Below are 18,931 nucleotides of genomic sequence, written 5' to 3'. Positions count from 1 at the left end.
CCGCTTACATAAAGGCTATTTCCCGCTTCTGGTCTACAAACCTATCTTGCCATGGCAGTTCCCGCTCCACTGATTCCCTCTGAGTCTACTTAGACCAAGCCGTACAACAAAGAGATTAACCAAAACAATTTCTTTTTTTGGGTTGTATTTGGGTATATTTCATACTCCACTCAGAACTGGTCCTACAAAGTTCGAGAGAGCTGCACCCAGAATTAATATATCTTCCAATAAAAAACACAGAAGAAGATCTCTGCGGTGATTTAACAGCCTTCCCTTAGAAGGGAGTGAACGGCCCAATAAGTGAAAAAAATTCAGAGGTGGATAAAAAAAATTAAAGAAATTAAATACAAATATTAAATTAAAGAGACATCTCTGTGCTGCGGAGTTTTTGTGGTAGGGCCGATAGAGCGATTCACACAGAGAGGGAAAAAAAAAAGTATATTAATTAACATTCCTAATGGATTGCACCCAGGTTGTTGCAAAAAATATTAGAACAATGAGTAAAATTCTTTCAATATAACTATATAAGGGAATCGATGGATATCATTTGAATAAAAAGTACTAGGACTTGATAAAAACATTACAATATAAAAAGCAAGTTAGAAAGAAGAAATTAGAAAGAAATCAGGGGAAGAAAAAGCAAGAAAAAAAAAAAAACAACAATGAGGGAAGCTTTACTTACCGTTGAAGGTATGACATGTAGTTCCTGTGTTAATTCTGTTACTGAACAAGTACGACAGCTTTCGGTTGAATGTTCTGTGTCGCTGGTGACAAGTGAGTGTAAAGTAGTATATGAGGATGAGGTCAAAGTGGAGTCGATCAAGGAGGCGATTGAAGACTGTGGGTTTGATTGTATAGTGATATCTGATCGTGGCATTGGTCATACTGAGACACGGTATCGCGGTCTGATCGGTATCAAGGGGATGACATGTAGTTCATGTGTCTCTACTGTAACTAAACAACTGGAAAAAGTGGACGGTGTCCATGATGTCAATGTTTCACTACTTACCGAAGAATGTACAGTAGAATACGATCCCAGCGTAGTCACTATTGACCAGATAAAGGAGACCATCGATGACTGCGGATTTGATGCATCGATTTTCAGCAATGAGCCGTTGGCCGTGGAAAATGATGCAAAGATGACTACTTTGCGCATCCTAGGGTATGAGGGCAATTCTTCAGAAGTTGACGGGATATTAGCCAATTTCCAAACTACGGAAGGTGTTAAAGGTTGTAACTTTGACTCTGTTGAGAATACTGTTTCAGTCGAGTATGTTCCTTGCGAGATAGGTATCAGAAAAATTATAAATGACTTAGAAGCTATGGGTCTTCATGTGATGGTAGAAGTCTCGTATGATAAGAACACGCAGCTAAATCTCTTGAATAAGGCCACTGAAATCAGCTATTGGAGATCATCTTGTATGAAGTCTTGTCTCATTGCATTCTTCACTATGTTATTGTACATGGGTATCCCAATGCTGTTTCCTGCTATAATAAAAGATAAGAAATTTCCTTACCATAAGGTAGGTAATATCGAAGGGTTGTTTTATAGGGATATATTTGGGTTCATTTTTGCAACGTATGTTCAATTTGCCATTGGGGGTACATTTTATAAGTCAGCATTGGCATCCTTAAAACATGGAGCTGGCACGATGGATACTTTAGTTAGCTTTTCAACTACTTGTGCATATCTCTTCTCGTTGTATTCTATCACTGTTTCGATTATTCACCCTCCCACGAATGGAGCTTTACCAAAAGTTATTTTCGACACTTCTGTAATGATTATTGCCTACATCTCTATCGGGAAATATCTCGAGAATAAGGCTAAATCAAAAACTTCTACCGCGTTATCCAAACTTGTTGCATTAACACCTTCTTCATGCACGGTTGTCACTAATCCAGACGATTATTCTGAGACTCAGGATATAGGTATTGAGCTTTTAGAGGTTGGTGATATTGTAATGATAAAACCAGGTTCAAAGATTCCTAGTGACGGATTTGTACTAAGAGGTAACTCTGAAGTAGATGAGTCGCTTATGACCGGTGAAAGTATTCTAGTTCCAAAAACAACTGGATCTTCTGTTATCGGAGGTACTATTAATGGATCTGGTCTATTATATTTCAAAGTTTCATCAGTAGGAGAAGATACGAAACTTGCAAACATTATTAGAGTTATGAAAGAAGCTCAACTAAAGAAAGCTTCCATTCAAAGATATACAGATTACGTGGCATCAATTTTTGTTCCAACAGTATTATTACTCGCCTTGGTTACTTTTATAGTATGGAGCTGTCTGACCAGAAGTAACTTTGTTATGTCAAAGTTTACAATTTTTGGAGAAACCAGAGAAAGTAGGTTTTATATGTGTTTGCAAATTGCAACATCGGTTATTATTGTGGCATGCCCATGTGCGTTAGGGCTTGCCACTCCAACGGCAATCATGGTGGGCACAGGTGTGGCAAGTGAAAATGGTGTCCTTATTAAAGGTGGGGATATCCTAGAGAAGTTTAATGAGGTGGATACATTTGTTTTTGATAAGACAGGGACATTAACTACAGGACACATGAAAGTGCAAGAGTTTGTTGGTGATACTAAAGTGACCAGAGATTTGCTACTTCTTCAGTGCATTGAAAAGGCGGAATCATTAAGCGATCACCCTGTTGCTAAAGCAATCGTAAACTACTGTAAAGCAGAATTAAATACTAACATGACAGGATCTGGTATTAACATTCAAAATGAGGAACTTATTACCGGTAAAGGTATCGTTTGTTCTTGCGAAACACCAGAAAAAAATTTTAAGCTAGTGATTGGTAATAAATCATTAATGGACCAGGCTTCACTAGAAAAGTTCTGGGGCATTTACGGAAGGGCTGGCCCATGTACGGTAACATATGTATCCGTAGATGATACTGTTTGTGGTAGGTTTGAAATTCATGATGAAGTCAAAAGCGATGCAAAGCCGGTTATAGAATATTTGCGATCCAAAAACTATGAAATCTTCATGGTCACTGGTGATACGCATAAGTCTGCTATGAAGGTTGCAGAAATGTTTAACATTGATGTCAAAAATGTATACAGCGAGGTTTCGCCTAGTGGTAAATGTGATGCTGTTAACTTTTTGAAGAATGAAAAACAGCGTACTATTGCCTTTGTCGGTGATGGTATCAATGACTCTCCTGCTTTGGTCACAAGTGATCTTGGTATTGCAATTTCGTCTGGTACCGAAATTGCTATTGAAGCTGCTGGGATTGTCATTCTCAGTGATTCAAATACAATGGAGCCTTCGTTAAAGGGAATCGTTAATGCATTGGACATATCATTAAAGACTTTTAAGAAAGTTAAACTAAATCTTTTCTGGGCTCTATGTTATAATATATTTATGTTGCCCATTGCTATGGGCATACTTGTTCCTTGGGGTATCACATTACATCCTATGATTGCCGGTTTAGCTATGGCATTTAGTTCTGTTAGTGTTGTATTAAATTCCTTGTTATTGAAACGGTGGAAATCGCCAGAAATCGATCATGAGGTATCGAATTATTACCACACTTCGAAAAAGAACTATAAATCGTACGCAAAGGATGCCACAGAACAGCTAGCCCGTTTACTCGGGTCTGGATCAACCGGTAAGGATGAACTCCCTCCAGATCTAGAACTACAACCTACATCAGCATCTACATGCTCTACGTCAGATGAGTGAAGTATTAAATAAAAAACAATGAACTCAACTCTACTTGTAATTATATTCCTATAGAACTAGCATATTACGTCTAATTTAAAGTCTTTTCTTTTTATCTAATATGACCCACCCACCTTTAAATCTATATAATTTGACTTATTGCTGAAGCATGTACTCACAATCTTTGGGTATTTTTGTGTCGCAGATCTCTTAGTGATAAGCACTTTCATTTTGTGGTTACTTATAGCATAAGCTAATTGCGATTTATTTGAAAGGGGGGGTGGTATTGTAATTCTATTCATGCAGAGTGTTGTAACACAGTAGTTTTCAACCTTCTTTCAAGCACATACAGAAAGCAATGGATGACAGCCCCAGTAGGATATCCGGATCGTATTTACAAAAATTCCTGGTCTTTGCTGATATCAAACAGCTGAATGTAGAAGTAGAATCGAATTCACATTTCGAACGTTTAGTAAATGCCTTTCCCACAGTTGAAAAGAATATCACAAGATCGATCCTCTTGGCTTCCCGTGGCGATTTGGCACCTGCTTTCAATGCTCTGTTGAGCCTCACTTGCGAAGACATCCAATTGGGACTGCCTATGAGAAGATATGAGTATCTGCCGGATAGAGGGTTAATGGAACGTGCATTGAAAGGGAAACAGGAGGAAGTGTTAGACCAGTTACTATCTCAGAATAAGGAAGAAGGGGTCATTGAGTCATCGTCTAAGGGCTCTGAGCAAAAGAAACTAGACACACAGAGGTCAGAAAAGAAAAGTAGCGATAGTAAGAAAAACAAGAAGCCCGAGTCATTCTCTAATAAGAAGACCAAGCCGCCTGGCACCAGTTTAGACAACAAAGCTCATAAAAGGGAACCTACGAAACCGAACGATGATTCAAAGGCCACAAAACAGAAGGGCGTGGCTATGGAACCGTCGGATCAAGAGGCATTAAAAGAAAAGCTAAGTCAGAGTGTGAAGTCAGGTAAACAAAAATTAGAATCCAATTCCGCACAGCATTCAGAAGAGGTTGATAGTAAATCAGTTCCGAAGTCCGGCACAAACGAGACTAAAGCAAAGACGGTTAGTAACCCCTATGATCTGTTAGCCACAGATGAAAACGAGGATGACCATAGTGTCGGCGGCGGAGATAATCGTGGTCCGAAGGAGGCCGACTAAAAAAATTGAAAAATTGAATAATTGAAAAATTGAAAAAAAGAAAGAAGAAAGATTAATTATCTTTAGTGGCGCTGAAGTAATCAAGCCTATTAATAATTTTTGCACATGTCAATACTAGCGTGATATTTTAATAGAGACTACGTCTCTAATAAAGTATACTATAATTTTAATATAATCTATTTGTATTTTTACAAGAAAATTTTTAATAATTAAAAGAAGTAAAGAACAGTAAGAACGGATCCCTAAAAAGTAAAAACCTCAAACTTGGTGATTTGAAATGTATAGAATACAATTAATTTATTTTCTTATTATTTTGTTTTCTATGAGAGATCTTAAGTGAAATCAATCCGTAGCATAGAAGTGCTATTGATTTACGATTTCGAGTTAAAAAGGTCCTAATATATATATATATATATATATATCGACATTTCTATAGTTTTTACTATACTTTTTTTTTTGTACCAAGTCTTATTATATGTTTTAAGTTCAAAAAAAAAAAAAAAACTAGAAAAAGCTACCACTTCTTTTATAAACTTTCCTTTTTTTTGTGTTCGTTTTTTGATATTGGATTAGTTCTAATATGATGACTAAAGAGATGCTTCATAGATTGATAGATTATACAATAAATCGCATATTTCTCAATCTCTTCAAACTATTTCAACTCTGCTGTACAGGGTTAATACTTGTGCTCATTGCACCCATATTATTATTAGACGCTATTGATATTGCTCTCTATGTTGTACGACTAATAGACTACTGTATTAGACATATTGGATACTATAGACAATTATCAAGTTATGATAGTTGGATCAAAGTATCCCCAACTACATAGCTATAGAACCTTTTTCTTTAAATAAAAGTTAAATGAAACGAAATTGATATTATTCCAATAATGTATTAGATATGTAATTACAATATAAAAAAAAAAATTAATATAATAAAAAAAGAAAAGAAAACAATTCTTCATTAAATAAATTTCAAAAGAAAGGTGAATAATTATATCTCCTGATTTAATTTGGTACTTCTTTCTCTCATTTGCCTTTATTGCAGTTAGTTGTTAGTTGATTTTTATATTTGTTCTTCTTATACTTCACGAATTAGGAATGAGGTCAGTGTAGAAATTTTAAAAAAAAAATTAAACTAAAATGGAGAACTTCTCAATAAGGAAGTTTCTTTTTCTATTACATTTTCTTTTTATTATTATTTCATTAGCAATGGTTAATGCGGGTACGATAAAGGGTATCTTATCTTCTTTCTCTCTCTTTTTTTTTAGAATTTTGTTTTATGTTATGATGTTTCAATGTTTTTCAATCCGATAAAACAACGAAAAGAGCATATAGCATACCTGGGAACCACGCACATATAGTCAATACAATAGACAATATGGTTTCAGTACCCCAACCTCTAGCAGAGAAAACAGCCAAAGGTGGCAAAATGATAGCTAGGATAACGTTAACGATTTTAGAACCACTCATTATTTAGATTTATTATTAGTTTTGTTATATTTTTTAATTGTTCAACAGATAAGTGAAAGTTCTTAAGTAAAGGAAAAAAGGTATTTACGAGAAATCTAAATTAAAGAAAATTTCGGTAAAAAAAAAAAAAAAATAACATTACAGGTATCCTTTTTATATATTCAGTAGTAATCGAAGTGAGTAAATCCCTCTTTTACCATTTCCGTTTTTTTTATATACATCTTATTATTATTATTATTTTTTGTTTTATCAACTCTACTTAATTAATTACCAGTGCATGTTTCTCTCGCACTTGCCTTTCACCTTATCCCCTACCGCTAGTCTCTCTCTCTTTCTCTTTCTTTCTAACGCTTACCAGCATGACCAGGGGCAATGGGAATGGTAAACAAAAAAATCTAAAAGGTTCATTACAAGCACACAGACAAAGATACACACTTCCTCTCTTCTCAGGTCTCTCTGTGCCTCTTTTCTGTCTTCACCGTGCACAGTCTCTTTCTCTTTCCCACTCACTATCAAGAAAAGATACCAGCTCACCCCCCCTGTCTAGAGAGTCGCCAGAGAGAGAGCGAGACAAGAGAAAACCTTAAGGGAGAGATGCTTTTTCCTCCCTACACACAGCCTCAGCTAATATAATTACTCTCCGTCCCCACCCAGGGCTTTTTCTTCCCTAAAAAAATTTTTTATCCCTATTTCGTAATTTGATGGGTCCCCTAAAAAGGGGGCAGAGATTTCGGAAAAAGCTAAGGCGATGAGATGTACTAAAAAGGAATAACCACAAATAACAAATAACAAATAACAAATAAGAAACAAATGAACAAATACAATACATTACAAAAACATCTAGAGAAGAGGGTTTTTATTCCTACATAAAGTACACCACTGTGTGTTTTAGAAGTCACTAACACCGATGTTTGAGAGATTACCGAGAATATTAATACGAACTCCGGTTGGTTAGGAAGGGGATTACTTTTTTCTTGAACTTGACATTATTTATAGATTCAACCTAACCCTTCTTATTGGTGATTAAAGAAGGGAAACTAACTTCTTTCTTTTTTTTTATTTGTAACCCGATAAATAACGGAATAATTTAATGTTTTGTATGTCCAATTAGAAAAAATCTTTAAGTGCAATATCAAATCAGGTACAAGTGAAGAAAAAACAAAAAAGGAAGGGTAAGAATTTCATTGAACTCCAAATCAAACAAAGAATAATATTAAAAAAAAAAAGGTATTTATTTCTATATAGAAGTCAAATTAAAAGGGTATATGCACATTTACGATTAAGTTAGGAATATACAAGGATGTCGATATCGAGGCTTCTTGCCTATACAAGTAAACGTTACATTTCACGTACGCGAACAGTACCGTTGCGGGACTTTCTCGAGTGGATTAATCTGCCTAATGTAGTTAAGAAGGAGAATTTCTTTATAGATTACCATACTACATTAAAACACGGTTTACTATCGTCTCATTTTAGGACACTGAGCCAAGTGTTCGATAATTCTTTGGCAGAGTATGAACCAGAGCTGTCACAATGCCTCGCGAAGAGTTTATTGGTGGATTATAAGTTGAACGAATATCCGTACTATGATCTGACAGTGTTGAACATCTTCACAAACGCTGACCAAGCAAGTAAGATTTTGGGTTCGATGATGGAATACCTGAAGTCAGAATTATCACAATCAATGCTTGAAAGAATCCGTATCTTCATGGTGCCTCTATACAAACTGCAACCGGAAGAGAAACGTAGGCTTAATAAGCTGGAACTCCCGGCTAACATCGAGGTATTCACCGAATCGGCGATCTTCGAGTACGCAGATTCCTTCGACGGAATGACTGATATAGATGCGTCTTTAGCGATTAAAGGTCACGTTGTAGTCGAAGATCCAGTACACGTGGTAGTTTTTAATGATGTTCTAGAGAACCTATCACATGACCTAGTACGATACCACGAAGGCCACTGGGAGCAATGCTATATAGATATCGATCCGAGTGGTAATAAGAGCAAGAGGTTCCAAGCGGTTCTCGATCCACTTTGTCAGCAAACCATCGATCACCTAATCCTAGGCTCAGACTCTAGGAAACAGATAACCTCCGATACAGAGATATATGTGCCTACACAAATTGTCAATCTCTTCAATGTTCTGCGATATAGAGTTCCCGAGCACAAGCTATTTGCCGTAGATATGTTTCAGCCACCAGACTGCACCTCTATTTGGCACCGTTTTATCAAATCAGTCCTGGCTCTATCTCGGACGGAGCCCGAAGGTATGGAGAGTAGTACATTAGTGCTAGGCTACAATGAGTGCCAGCATCGAAGCATCGGGAATGACGACAACCTATGGCACAGAGCATTGAAATTTATACCTAATCCACACCAATTACAAAGACTATATACCAGCGTGCATGACGGTAGAAAGATTTGTAATATTGAACCCCTCGATATTTTCATTGATAATTGGAACGGCAAAACTATAAATCATAAGAATAAATCATTATACGTCATGCATGCAAGAGAATGAGCAAAGAAGGAGGCAAGCCCTTTTTTTTAATTTTAATTTTTCATTTTAATTTCTAATAATTTTTAGTCATGCTTCTTGCTCTTCATTATATACAAGAAAAGTCATTGCATTTTTTTACACACATATATATATATATTTTGCCGCATAGCTTTTCCCCTAAAAAAATTGACATGCAAAAACGATTCCGCGGACAAGGGTGTATCCATGGAATCCAAACAATGGAAGAGAAGGATAGACTAAATTGATTACAGCAGTCGTCTTGTTTTGTTAGTGTTATTTGTTTAGTTTTGATCTCAAATCAACTTTACGATTCTCTTGAAAAACTACGCCAAAATAATGTAAACAACATCACACAACACACAAAAAAATAATAACAATAAATCTAGAATGAGATTACTACGGGCGGTATACAGCGTGAATCGTAAAATGGTTTATTTATATTTCATTTTAACTATTTGTTGTGTTTTTCGAGATTCGCTTTTGTTGTCATTTTTCTGTACGAACACCATGTGAGTTCCCTTCGCATTTTCAAGATTTCCTAATATGGAATAATTATCAACAAGTCGAAAGTGTTCAAAATCTTTAGGTGGTTGTATTTTACTACGGCAAAGAAGTAGGGTGGGGGAGGGGAGGGAGAATGGTGTAGTAAATAGGTACGTACTCCGCATTAAAGGTAGGACAGCGAATGAAACCTTAAAAATGAATTGAACTGACCAAGAAGCATGAAAAATGTTTGTATGGGTCTTGCTCTCTTGATATTTTCGCTTTCTTGAAGAAAGGGCGTTTTTTTGTCTTTCTTTCTACGCACAATTCAGCCTTTACCACAAAAAAACAAACACAAATTGTAGTTACCCAATTAGGAAGTTATATATTTTTACATGCAACTCACTACCCACATGAAAAATTCTCTACAGGAAAATAACAAATACACCATGCTATAAACAGAAGGAGTGCGAAAAAACAACAACCAGATAAAGAGCGGAGGAAATCTCTCCATTATACGGTTCACTGTTTACTTCTTATTGAGAAGTCTAGGTCCTAGCTTTGTAGGCAAAGTAGGAATTGAATTACTCTCTACATGACTTTATGTAAAGTAGAGGCATAAACAAGGCTTTTTCTTTCTTTAATTGTTAGTTAAAGACAACAAACTTTATTCGAGAAGTCTTTTTAACGGCATTTTTTTTGCGTTCTTGAGCTAGGCTTTAACATCTTTGTAGAATGTAGTGAGTTCTACGGCTTGATTATAAAAAAAAAAACAAAGAGATAGAATCTTATTCACTTTAAGACTAAAATAAGCTCAAAGGATGTTTGTTCTTCCTTTTTTTTTTTTCCATTTGTTATATACAGAAGGGAAAATAAGTATAAAAGAAATCATAAATAAAAGAAGATTTTTTTTTGTTTAGAGAACTTCTTCCCTTTCTATTCTATTTATTTCTTTAACTTCAATATAAGAATTGTCGCTTCTGCTTTCCCCAGTTTTAAAATAAAATAAAGAAAATCACATTCGCTTTAATACCAATTCTTTTATTTTTTTTAAAACAAATAACAACAACACACAACTATACATAAATAAAAAATGCAATTCAAGAAGATTTCTCTATTAGCTGGTTTGGCTGCTGCTGCTTCTGCTAGCGATGCTTCCGCTACCACCACCGCTTCTACCACCACAAAGACTTTCACTCCAGGTGACAATTTCTCTACTTTCGCCCCAAATGCTACTTACTCTGGTGCTGCTGTCAACTTCACATCCACCTTCGGTATTGCCGTTCAAAGTATCGACAAGGCCTCTGTTTACTCAAAGTCCTTGGTCTCTACTTCTTCTACTTCCACTTTGAGCCCATCTACTTCCACTTCTTCTGTGGCTCCATCCTCTTCCGCTTCTCCAAACATCACCATCGTCAACTCTTCTTGTAAGAACGACGGTACTTTGGTCATGGACTTGGAAAACGGTATCCTAAGAGACGGTATGGGCAGAATCGGTTCTATCGTTTCCAACAGACAATTCCAATTCGATGGTCCACCACCACAAGCTGGTGCCATCTACGCCGCTGGTTGGTCCATCACCCCAGAAGGTAACTTGGCCCTAGGTGACAGTGATGTCTTCTACCAATGTTCTTCTGGTAACTTCTACAACTTGTACGACGAGTACATTGCTGAGCAATGTCACCCAATCCACTTGGAAGTCTTGTCCTTGGTCGAATGTGCCGATGAATAAGCTACTTTTTTTCTATACGGTTTTCATTAAGATTTTTTTTATCTTTACTTCATAAATTTTTTTAAAACTTACTAATACTCAGGGAAATAGGAAAATATAATATATATAATGAAATAAAAAACAATATTAAAAAAAAAAGATAAACGACAATTTCATAATATCAGTAAATACTCAATTAATGCTAGAATAGTTGGAAATGACCGAAACTTCTAACTGACAAAATATTAACCTCGAAGTTTCAATAACTTCTGTTTTTCCACAGGCTCTGTTTTATTATTTTTCATTTGATTTTTCTTCACACTCGCTTTGAACAGAAAAAGGACAGCTCATCTTGATTGCGTTCAAATATCATGTAAAAGAAAGGTAAACACTTGTTATCGGGGCAAAACTAAAATATAATAGGAAAAGAAAATAACAAACATCTAGAACAAGTGTTACCTCTTACCACGTTTACTTTCAAAACTACAGGCAACTAATTAAAGACAAACGCAAAAAACAAACCAACAGAAAAGTTCAAAAAAGAAAAAAAAATAAGAGGAACTAAAATCTGGAATACTATCCTGGCCGTTGCTATTTTTTTCTTTTGTTATTGGATTTGTTGTTATGTACATTTACATTTAATTAATCTATTAACGTGAAAAGGTTTCTCGCCGAACATTATGTACGATCCGATAGCCTTAGATCAGTTTAAGTTGTAAATCACATACATCGGAGTTCCTAATAAGTATTTTGTAGTGTAGGGATTGATGTCAAGTATTTATTAGTATTATCAGATTACTTCTTCCTTATAAAGAAGTGTAGTTTTGCTTTATTTATTCGTTTCCTTGAATAATAATTTATTAGTGTATGTAGTGCATGTGCATGGTTTTATAAAGAGTAAAAAAAAAAATATAACTATAAAATGAAATAATATAAAAATTGAATTGATTGAGGGGAAAAAAAGAAATCAGTTAGTTAACGGTGATCTCCTTTTTAAATGTTGACGAACTAATTGTAATAAGACCAAGAAAGATGGCAATAAACCATTCTCTGTGGTATGCTTTGACTTGTAATTTAGCAGTATAGACATATCTGCTTTCCTTAAACTGAAATAAAAATAAAAATTGGTTGAAAAAATAGGTTACCAGCTTATTCTTTCTTTATATTGGAATAATATCGTTTCTCGTGTCTCTTAAATTAAATAAAGAAAAAGAACTTACTCAAACAGGGAATTACTATTTCCACTAAAAGGGTAAGAATCTTTGATAGATCTCATTTAACATTGAACCAAATCAATGGCAGACAAGTGAACTGGGTGACATTGACCACCGATAGATTGGTCGTACAAGTTGTAGAAGTCACCAGATAGACATTGGTAGAAGACATCGTTGTCACCGATAGCCAAGTTACCTTCTGGGGTCAAAGACCAGCCGGCAGCGTAGATGGCACCAGCTTGTGGTGGTGGACCATCGAATTGGAATTGTCTGTTGGCAACAATGGAACCAATTCTACCCCTACCGTCAGTCAAGATACCACCCTTCAAGTTCATCTCTAGAGTACCATCGACCTTACAGGAAACAGCACCAACTGGGTCGTTCTTACCTTGTTGAACTTGACCGTCAGCGACTTGGGAAGCAGCGCTGGCAGTAGCTTGGACTTGACCGTCACCGATTTGAGAAGCAGCAGCAGTAGTTTGAGTAGTGGCTTGGATTTGACCGTCACCAATTTGGGAGACAGCAGCAGCTTGAGTCTTGGTAGCAGCTTGGATTTGACCGTCACCAATTTGGGAGACAGCAGCAGCTTGAGTCTTGGTAGCAGCTTGGATTTGACCGTCACCAATTTGGGAGACAGCAGCAGCTTGAGTCTTGGTAGCAGCTTGGATTTGACCGTCACCAATTTGGGAGACAGCAGCAGCTTGAGTCTTGGTAGCAGCTTGGATTTGACCGTCACCAATTTGGGAGACAGCAGCAGCTTGAGTCTTGGTAGCAGCTTGGATTTGACCGTCACCAATTTGGGAGACAGCAGCAGCTTGAGTCTTGGTAGCAGCTTGGATTTGACCGTCACCAATTTGGGAGACAGCAGCAGCTTGAGTCTTGGTGGTAGCTTGGATTTGACCGTCACCGATTTGAGAAACTGGAGCAGCTTGAGTCTTGGTGGTAGCTTGGATTTGACCATCACCGATTTGAGAGACAGCATCTCTCTTAGCTACGGAAGTAGTGGCAATTGGTTGGACAGCGATACCGAAGGTGGAAGCGTAGTCAGTGATACCACTCTTGTAAGTAGCAGATGGAGTCAAAGTAGACCATGGCTCAGTTGGAACGTAAGCAGCCAAAGTAGAGGAGGCCAATAGGGCAGTAGCAGCGAAGGACTTTTTGTATTGCATTTTTTTTTTTATCTAATAGTTATATTTAAAAGCAATTTGAGATTGGTTTTGGTTTTTTTTTATCTTCTAGGAATGAATTATAGAATGAATAAGAATTGAGAAAATATTCTTTCGATCTGGGGAGGATCCCTTTTTATACTTTTTGATTTTCAGATTTTATTATTTCCACTTTCACAATTAGCAATCCCCCCATTTACTTCAAAACCACCCTCATACTTCGATTCCCAATCAAAATCAATAACTATTCCTAATTAAGAAGTCAAATTGCTTCAAGCAGGCTCACCCAGCCATTTTGTCTCCCACACTGAAAAAAAAAGCATTCAGCTGATTTATGTTTCTTGCAGCCGATTACCAGACAATAGCCCGTACAACAAATTTTTGATTCGAACTTTTCCCCCTAAGATATATAATACTACTAAAAATAACATGTCATCTTTTTAAATTTCTTATTTTTTTCAGATTTCCGTTTTTTTTTTGTCATTTTTTGTACGCACGTTTCTGATGAACTTATACACTTCCAATTTTAGCAGCTATTAATGATACTTCTTGCTATTAATGCTACTTCTTGCTGCTCTTCCCTCATAGTGGGAAAAAAATCTTTTCTATAAAGGAGCAGCAGAGAGAGAGAGAGATAAAAAGAAATTTTTCATTTTCTTTTTTTTTTTTGGAAGTAATTTTGTAGATTCGATGTTTTTCCTAATCTGGAAACCTAAGTAACTAAGCCTATAATATTTCTCCGCTTTCTTTTTTTTTTTCCCCCCTTCTCTCCCCACTACTAGTTGAGTAATAAAAATTTGATAGCATTTATGGCTGGGTTGTTTCATGCTACTGTACTTTTTCTGGTCCAAGCATATCCCACCTAGCCCACTAGGGGTTGTTATTTTCCTTAGCTTCCGTTTCCTCCCTATTCATTGTAGGGGATATTCTTAGTAATTAAAATGCAAAATTTTATGTACATCCGTCATTCTTTTTTTTTTTTAGCGGTTTTGCTTCCCTTGTCCACGGCATCGTTGTAGAAATCCATTTTGTTATAAAAAGACGTAGTAAAAAAAATTGGTTTTTGAGATGGCTGCGTTATTTTTTACTATCATTAACGAGGAGAAAAGAAATGACACAATGAGAGAAATTCCCTCATAAAAGTCCTATACAACCATTTTTCTCTTGATTTCTATTGAAGAACCGAAACTTAGTCTAACCCCTCGATTTCTTAGTGCCCTTCCTCATTTCTTTACTAATTTAGGTAAAAAAAAATACTTATATGTTGCAACCCTAAAGACAATTGCCGTTAACTAAATAGGGTTCACCTCGTGACTATGTCTTTCTATTTTTCTTCAGTACTAATCTCTATCAAAAAAAAAAAAGACATGACACACTTTTCTCAGATCTCTGTTGAAAGTTCCGTACAGAATAAAAACTCAAGGACTTACCCTCCATCATAAAAATTTCTACCTCCATTGTTCAAATAGTTCTCTTTCTAAATTTAGAAGTATTTTGGGTTCGTTACCCTATCGGTGAGGGAGAAGGTGGGGGGGAGGGTGTATTTTTGTTTGAAATTTGGAGAAAGTGGTCCCCAGTGTTACTACCATACTTAACAAGTTTATTATTCCGATATAGTGTAACGGCTATCACATCACGCTTTCACCGTGGAGACCGGGGTTCGACTCCCCGTATCGGAGTTAAATTTTTTTATTTATTTTTATATTTGGCCCCCCCCACCTTCTAAATTTTGTTTAAACGTGATTTGTGACACACCCAGTTTTTTTTGAACTTCCTTTGTCTCAGCGGTTATGGGATTCTAACCCTTTGTATACAAACTTGAATACTTGTAAGATAAACGAGATATAAAAAGGTAAGTATTACAGGCTATGGTTAGTCAACAATAAATAAAAGAACAACTAGATGAGATGATGGGATAGAAAGAAATTGCACCCATAGGACTCTCACACCCCCCCCATCATATTTGAATATGATTAGTTATATAATGAGACTTATTAATATGTTATTAACTGAAACGTGTTCTAAAAAAATTCTTTTTGAAGTTTTTTAGAGGAATCCCATGTAAACAATCTCGTTTAATGGTAACCAGATAACACCCCAGTGTTTGTACAAATACCCATATTTTATATTGGTTCAACAAAAGTAAATACCTCTTCAGCTACTACCCTTTTTATATCGGTTAAGGTGTCTGGGGACTTGAAAAAAATTTAAATGGTTTTAACACTTTCGTGTTTAATTTTTACGCGATTTTATTTTTTTTTCAACGTCCTTCCTCTTGATAATCTTTTGGGTGGGAAAAAAAATTTAAACAAAAAAGGTTAAGAGCGATGAGTGTTGACGAAAAATCGAAATTGACATTAGGAATTACAAAACAGCCTCGAAGATATATAAAGATTACATATGATTCATTTTTGGAAAAATTTAAAAGGTGTGGGGGGGATGTATTGATATATAATAAACCTGTTTTTTTTTTCCCCATTTGATTGTATCAATTCTTATTGCATAAAAAACTAACCCTAAAAACAACTGACAACAAACAAATATATTATAATATAATATAATGCGGAACAATACAAGAGTAACGCTCATAGTAGTGGGTGTTCTCTTCCACTTACTTTACCTGTGGTCTATTTTTGATATCTATTTCATTTCGCCTTTAGTCCATGGTATGCAGCAATATAAAAGTACAAACGATCCACCAGCAAAGAGACTATTTTTGGTGGTTGGTGATGGTCTGCGGGCTGATACTACTTTTGATAAAATTACTCACCCAGTCTCTAAGAAAACTGATTACTTGGCCCCCTTTATTAGATCATTGGTGCTTGAAAATGCTACCTATGGTGTCTCTCATACAAGAATGCCTACAGAATCAAGACCCGGTCATGTTGCCATGATTGCTGGGTTCTATGAAGATGTTAGTGCTGTGACTAAAGGGTGGAAAGAGAATCCTGTCGACTTTGATAGTTTCTTCAACCAAACTGCCCATACCTATTCTTTTGGTTCTCCAGACATTTTACCTATGTTCAAAGATGGCGCATCAGACCCTAATAAAGTCGATGCGTGGATGTACGGTCACGAATACGAAGATTTCACTCAATCCTCAATTGAGTTGGATGCTTATGTGTTTAGACATCTGGATCAATTATTTAAAAATTCTACCACAAATGCAACTCTGAATAAAGAAATCAGACAAGATGGTAATGCATTCTTTTTACATTTACTGGGTTGTGATACTGCTGGACACTCTTATAGACCATACTCAGCCGAGTATTATGACAATGTCATTTATATCGATAATCAAATTAGACAATTAGTTGATAAAGTGGAACAATTCTTCGGTGACAAAGACACCGCCTTTATTTTTACTGCTGATCACGGTATGAGTGCATTCGGTTCCCACGGTGATGGCCATCCTAACAACACCAGAACTCCTCTGGTAGCTTGGGGTGCAGGATTGAACAAACCTGTAGTTTTAGATGAGCCTGTATTCGACAACTACACTGAGAATTGGAACTTGGGAAACATTCAAAGAAACGATGTTAAACAAGCAGACATTGCCGCTCTTATGTCCTATTTAATTGGTGCCAATTACCCAGCAAATTCGGTCGGTGAGTTACCATTAGCTTATATCGACGGCTCCGAAGGCCAAAAACTTGAGGCTCTCCTCAACAATGCTAAAAGTATCTTAGAACAATACCTTGTGAAAGAAAATGAAGTAATTAACTCTCAATTCATCTACAAAGAGTACCCTAAATTTGTCGAGAAGTCTCATAAATTATATCTTGATGAGATTACAGAATTAGTTCACAGAATCGAAAATGGTGAAGAATTTCTCGAACCTGAAGCCATTCGCCTTACCGAAGATCTAATGAAGAACACTTTAGAAGGTCTTCATTATTTAACTACTTATAATTGGAGATTTATTAGAACCATTGTTACTCTAGGATTTTTAGGATGGATTTGTTATTCACTAATGATATTCTTAAAACTTTTTATCCTGAAAAATACCGAAAGTGTGAAACCATCATTTTTGAACCTATCAATATTTACTTCACTTGGTTTGGTATTAAACTATGTTTTATTTTATCAAAGGTCTCCATTGAATTTCTATCTATATCTGATCTTCCCACTATTCTTCTGGAGTAAGATTTGTACGAATAATAAATTATTGCAAGCTGGTATAAGAGAGTTTTTTAAAGGAATATCTCTTTCTGAAATAATGGCTATCAGTGTTACGATCATTTCCATTTATGAAGGTATCGTGTACGGGTTTTTCCACCGTTGGATTTTTACTCTAATTCTCAATTTACTTGCCTTCTATCCATTTGTATGTGGTATCAAGACTATAAAAACCAATATACTATGGATTCTAACAAGTGCCGGTTTGTCAACTTTCACTCTGTTTGACGCAGTAAAGATCGAGAACTTAACCCAGATTCAAGTGGCAGGGTTCTTAATAATCTGTAGTGCGGTAGTAGCAATGAAGAATATTTCTATGTGTAGATGCACACAGGATCTATTAGCTCTCCAAGTTATTCTAGTGGCAGCTATGATCCATTTCACATCAAAGGCTGTAATTTCTTTACAAAAAAGAGATGGTCTACCTAGGAGCGCTCAAATTGGTGGGTGGACGGTATTGTTTCTATCTCTAACAGTGGTGCCTTTACTACATTACTTGAGACCTAACAGAAACTATAAGGTTAGACTATTAACAATATATTTGACCTTTGCACCAGCCTTTCTGATACTATCCATTTCTTTCGAGGCTCTCTTTTATTTCATCTTCACTATTTACTTAGTACAATGGATACAAATTGAAAAGACTATCAAGGAGATGAAAGAAGAAAGCAGTTCAAAGAACAACTGGCTTCAGTTGTTGAGAGTCGCCGTTATCGGTTTCTTTTTACAACAAATAGCATTTTTTGGGACTGGTAACGTATCATCTATTTCTTCTTTCTCATTGGATTCCGTCTATAGGCTATTGCCTGTGTTTGATCCTTTCCCAATGGGTGCATTACTCATGTTAAAATTAATCATTCCATATCTACTTCTATCCTGTGCCTTGGGTATCATGAATCTACAACTAGATATTAGTGATTACACTATTTCCTCATTGATCATTTCGACAAGTGACATTTTATCTTTGAACTTCTTTTATCTTCTAAAAACTGAGGGTTCTTGGTTAGATATTGGTGTTACCATTTCTAACTACTGTTTAGCAATCTTATCTTCTCTATTCATGTTGCTGTTAGAAATTGTTGGCCACCAGCTACTAAAGAATGTGGCAAGACCCAAAAAGAAGACGAACTGATTCATTAATAACCCGCCCTTCATTCATCGCATCTATTGACATCCTTTAAAGATGCATGTCTATGTTTATATATGAAATTTGTTTATTGTATATATTAGATGTAAAACTGATAGATTAACAATATATTGATAGATAATTCTAAATTACTTCCATGGGCTCTATTAACAACTATTGAAAAGGCAGAATACATCGGATT

The 18,931-nt window shown here is 35.9% G+C and overlaps 7 protein-coding genes across 7 annotated transcripts; 5 read left to right on the top strand and 2 right to left on the bottom strand.

Moving 5' to 3' along the window:
* Positions 1-662: 662 nt before the first annotated feature.
* On the top strand, positions 663-3,698 carry CCC2 (Cu(2+)-transporting P-type ATPase CCC2; the record flags this gene model as incomplete). The annotated part of the gene is made up of 1 exon (XM_071051834.1): positions 663-3,698. One exon carries the CDS (start codon positions 663-665, stop codon positions 3,696-3,698), a length of 3,036 nt encoding a protein of 1,011 aa, XP_070907224.1.
* A 337-nt stretch (positions 3,699-4,035) lies between these two features.
* Positions 4,036-4,854, top strand: DON1 (Don1p; the record flags this gene model as incomplete). The annotated part of the gene is made up of 1 exon (XM_071051833.1): positions 4,036-4,854. One exon carries the CDS (start codon positions 4,036-4,038, stop codon positions 4,852-4,854), a length of 819 nt encoding a protein of 272 aa, XP_070907223.1.
* Positions 4,855-6,161: 1,307 nt separating this feature from the next.
* On the bottom strand, positions 6,162-6,329 carry PMP3 (Pmp3p; the record flags this gene model as incomplete). Its single annotated transcript, XM_071051832.1, has 1 exon — positions 6,162-6,329. The coding sequence occupies one exon, from the start codon at positions 6,327-6,329 to the stop codon at positions 6,162-6,164; it is 168 nt and encodes a 55-aa protein (XP_070907222.1).
* Positions 6,330-7,629: 1,300 nt separating this feature from the next.
* On the top strand, positions 7,630-8,850 carry RNJ42_01666 (type II protein arginine methyltransferase; the record flags this gene model as incomplete). The annotated part of the gene is made up of 1 exon (XM_071051831.1): positions 7,630-8,850. One exon carries the CDS (start codon positions 7,630-7,632, stop codon positions 8,848-8,850), a length of 1,221 nt encoding a protein of 406 aa, XP_070907221.1.
* A 1,576-nt stretch (positions 8,851-10,426) lies between these two features.
* Positions 10,427-11,065, top strand: RNJ42_01665 (uncharacterized protein; the record flags this gene model as incomplete). Its single annotated transcript, XM_071051830.1, has 1 exon — positions 10,427-11,065. The coding sequence occupies one exon, from the start codon at positions 10,427-10,429 to the stop codon at positions 11,063-11,065; it is 639 nt and encodes a 212-aa protein (XP_070907220.1).
* Positions 11,066-12,320: 1,255 nt separating this feature from the next.
* On the bottom strand, positions 12,321-13,427 carry RNJ42_01664 (Cell wall mannoprotein PIR3; the record flags this gene model as incomplete). The annotated part of the gene is made up of 1 exon (XM_071051829.1): positions 12,321-13,427. One exon carries the CDS (start codon positions 13,425-13,427, stop codon positions 12,321-12,323), a length of 1,107 nt encoding a protein of 368 aa, XP_070907219.1.
* Positions 13,428-15,984: 2,557 nt separating this feature from the next.
* Positions 15,985-18,735, top strand: MCD4 (mannose-ethanolamine phosphotransferase MCD4; the record flags this gene model as incomplete). The annotated part of the gene is made up of 1 exon (XM_071051828.1): positions 15,985-18,735. One exon carries the CDS (start codon positions 15,985-15,987, stop codon positions 18,733-18,735), a length of 2,751 nt encoding a protein of 916 aa, XP_070907218.1.
* Positions 18,736-18,931: the final 196 nt, after the last annotated feature.

This window comes from Nakaseomyces bracarensis (assembly GCF_045282275.1).
Source record: "Nakaseomyces bracarensis strain CBM3 chromosome Unknown Scaff7_0, whole genome shotgun sequence".
Taxonomy (NCBI): domain Eukaryota; kingdom Fungi; phylum Ascomycota; class Saccharomycetes; order Saccharomycetales; family Saccharomycetaceae; genus Nakaseomyces; species Nakaseomyces bracarensis.
Note: the sequence above shows the minus strand (reverse complement) of the source record. Positions and strands in the feature narration are given on the sequence as shown.